The sequence below is a fragment of the Phytophthora parasitica genome (genome assembly GCF_000247585.1).
Source record: "Phytophthora parasitica INRA-310 unplaced genomic scaffold supercont2.274, whole genome shotgun sequence".
In the NCBI taxonomy this organism is placed as follows: domain Eukaryota; phylum Oomycota; class Peronosporomycetes; order Peronosporales; family Peronosporaceae; genus Phytophthora; species Phytophthora nicotianae.
In genome coordinates, this window is record NW_008649260.1 from 6076 (window position 1) to 8269 (window position 2194).

The 2194-nt window shown below is 40.7% G+C and overlaps 1 protein-coding gene across 1 annotated transcript; it reads left to right on the plus strand.

Moving 5' to 3' along the window:
* Positions 1-749: 749 nt before the first annotated feature.
* PPTG_20165 (hypothetical protein) lies at positions 750-1041 on the plus strand (the record flags this gene model as incomplete). The annotated part of the gene is made up of 2 exons (XM_008918712.1): positions 750-900; positions 965-1041. The coding sequence occupies 2 exons, from the start codon at positions 750-752 to the stop codon at positions 1039-1041; spliced, it is 228 nt and encodes a 75-aa protein (XP_008916960.1).
* Positions 1042-2194: the final 1153 nt, after the last annotated feature.

Here is a 2194-nt window from a genome sequence, read left to right on the forward strand (position 1 = left end):
CAGAGCGGGTCGCTGCCGCGCCATTGTGCCAGAGGCAGACGATACGATCACTTGCCGCTGCCTCAGGGATCGCTAGGTCAACGCTACACCGCCATTTAAAAAACAGGATTCTACGGAGATTCATATGCAGGGTGAAACCGAAGCTTTCTGAAGCACACAAGTTGCAACGCTTATCATGGGCTCTCGACCACGTTCAGCGAGCTATTGGTACGAGTTATTTTTTTATTAATTATTTTACAGGAGGTATTTTGTACCGTTTTGATGCAATGTATGATGTTGTACATATAGATGAAAAATGGTTCAACATGTACAAAACTTCAACTCGCTACTACTTATCGGCCGATGAATCGCTACCATATCGACCATGTCTGAACAAGCGGTACATTGGGAAAGTACTGTTTATTGCTGCCCAACGTTGCTATGTGCTGGTGCTTGGAGGTGAGAAGGAGGCCTCCTTCGCATCTTAGCTAGTCAAGCGGTTGTGTCATTAAAAATAGCAGCTGTTGCTCTAGAAGCTTTAGACCTATCCTCGGTAATAAATTACACTAAGAAAAAAAAATGACGTCGTAATGTTCTAAATATTACTACTGTCGGCGCATGGTCCGAAACACTGCAAGCGGGTCCGGGAATTGATCAGTTATGTTTTGTTGCACTGAGTCGGTCATTTACGATACGGCAGTTGAATTGATAACAAGGCGCTTTCAATACGATTTTTCAAAAAAAAAATCAATTTGACGGGAAATTGGGATATGGCCTATTGTGGAGAAAGCTACTGCCAAGAAGTCATCAAAAATCGACCTGCAGGAACACCTGTTACGAAGAATATCAACACGACAAGGGAAGTGTACATTCGCATGCTGAAGGAAAATGTTTTTCCTGCAATCCGTAAGAAGTGGCCGGGTACGCATTTTTCAAACTTGTTTTTTTATTTTATTAACAATTTAGATATTAAATTTAATGTTAGGACGAAAAACAGCACTTGTCAAGGTTTGCAGCAAGATAACGCCGGCCGTCATGTCGACGAAGATCACGGAGAAATAGCTACAGTTGGGCGTGAGCAGGGCTGGAACATCAAAATAGTGTGTTAACTTCCTCGTTCACCGGACTGCAGCATCTTAGATCTGGGAATCTTTAATTGTATTCAGTCCATACCCTACAAACCAGATCGACGGACTAATTGAAGCAGTAGGAATAGCGTTTAATAGTATAAATAGTCAAACTGTAGAAAAATGCTTCCTCACTTTGCAAAAAGTGCTGGAATGCATTATTGTCAATGAGGGCGGCGACCATTTTAAGCTCCCTCGAGTGCGTAAGGTTCTGCACAATAAGTGTGTTTTACCAGCTTCTCTTTCGACGACAAGTGGGATAGTAGACAATGGCTACAAAGCGCTCACATCACAGATTCTAAATCAATAAATGATCCGGTTTTTGAGTATCATAAATCGTAGGATTTACTTACTAATTATTCGATTAAATCCGTCCTGAAATATGATTGGCTGGAATTATCGAATGATATGCCATCAATTATGGTAACGGACAAAAAACCTCACTTCTTTGACGGCCTAATTAGGGATCTTGCTCGCGATTGTGAGCAGTTTGGCTTGCGATATGTATTGAGATACCCAAAAGGAGCATCTGGTTAAAGTTTGATCTAATATCGCTATTTTGGAGTGGAATTACGAAAAAGTTAAAAAAAAAAAAAAACCTTATCCAGCTGCAATTTGGCGCCACTCTTGCGCTGTTATTTGCATCCTACTTGGCGTTAATACAACACAAAAAATATGAGGAGAACCGTTATTCCGAAAGCTTTCGAATAAGGGTGTCAGTGCATCAAAATTCTACCTACAGATGGCGGAAAATTGTCAAATAGCCATAAATTCGTGGGACAGAGAAGTGTGCCATATTGAGTTGGAAATAAGAAAATTCAATAAAACCGTTTCAGATCCATTTTTGAAGGCACCCAATGTTTTGCATGTGTAATCAGAATCTGATGTACCCATTGGATACATCGAAAAATCCATTTTTGATCCGTTTTGGCACCCAATGCGTTCGGCATATTGTCATTGGGTGCATTGGGTACTTACTACCCAAAGGCCAGGATCCGACTGACTTACTGTAACCTAACATAGATACATGCTAATTTTTTTGATTCCTAGAATATGCAGAAGGAAAAAGATCCGACTGTTTTCTTTGG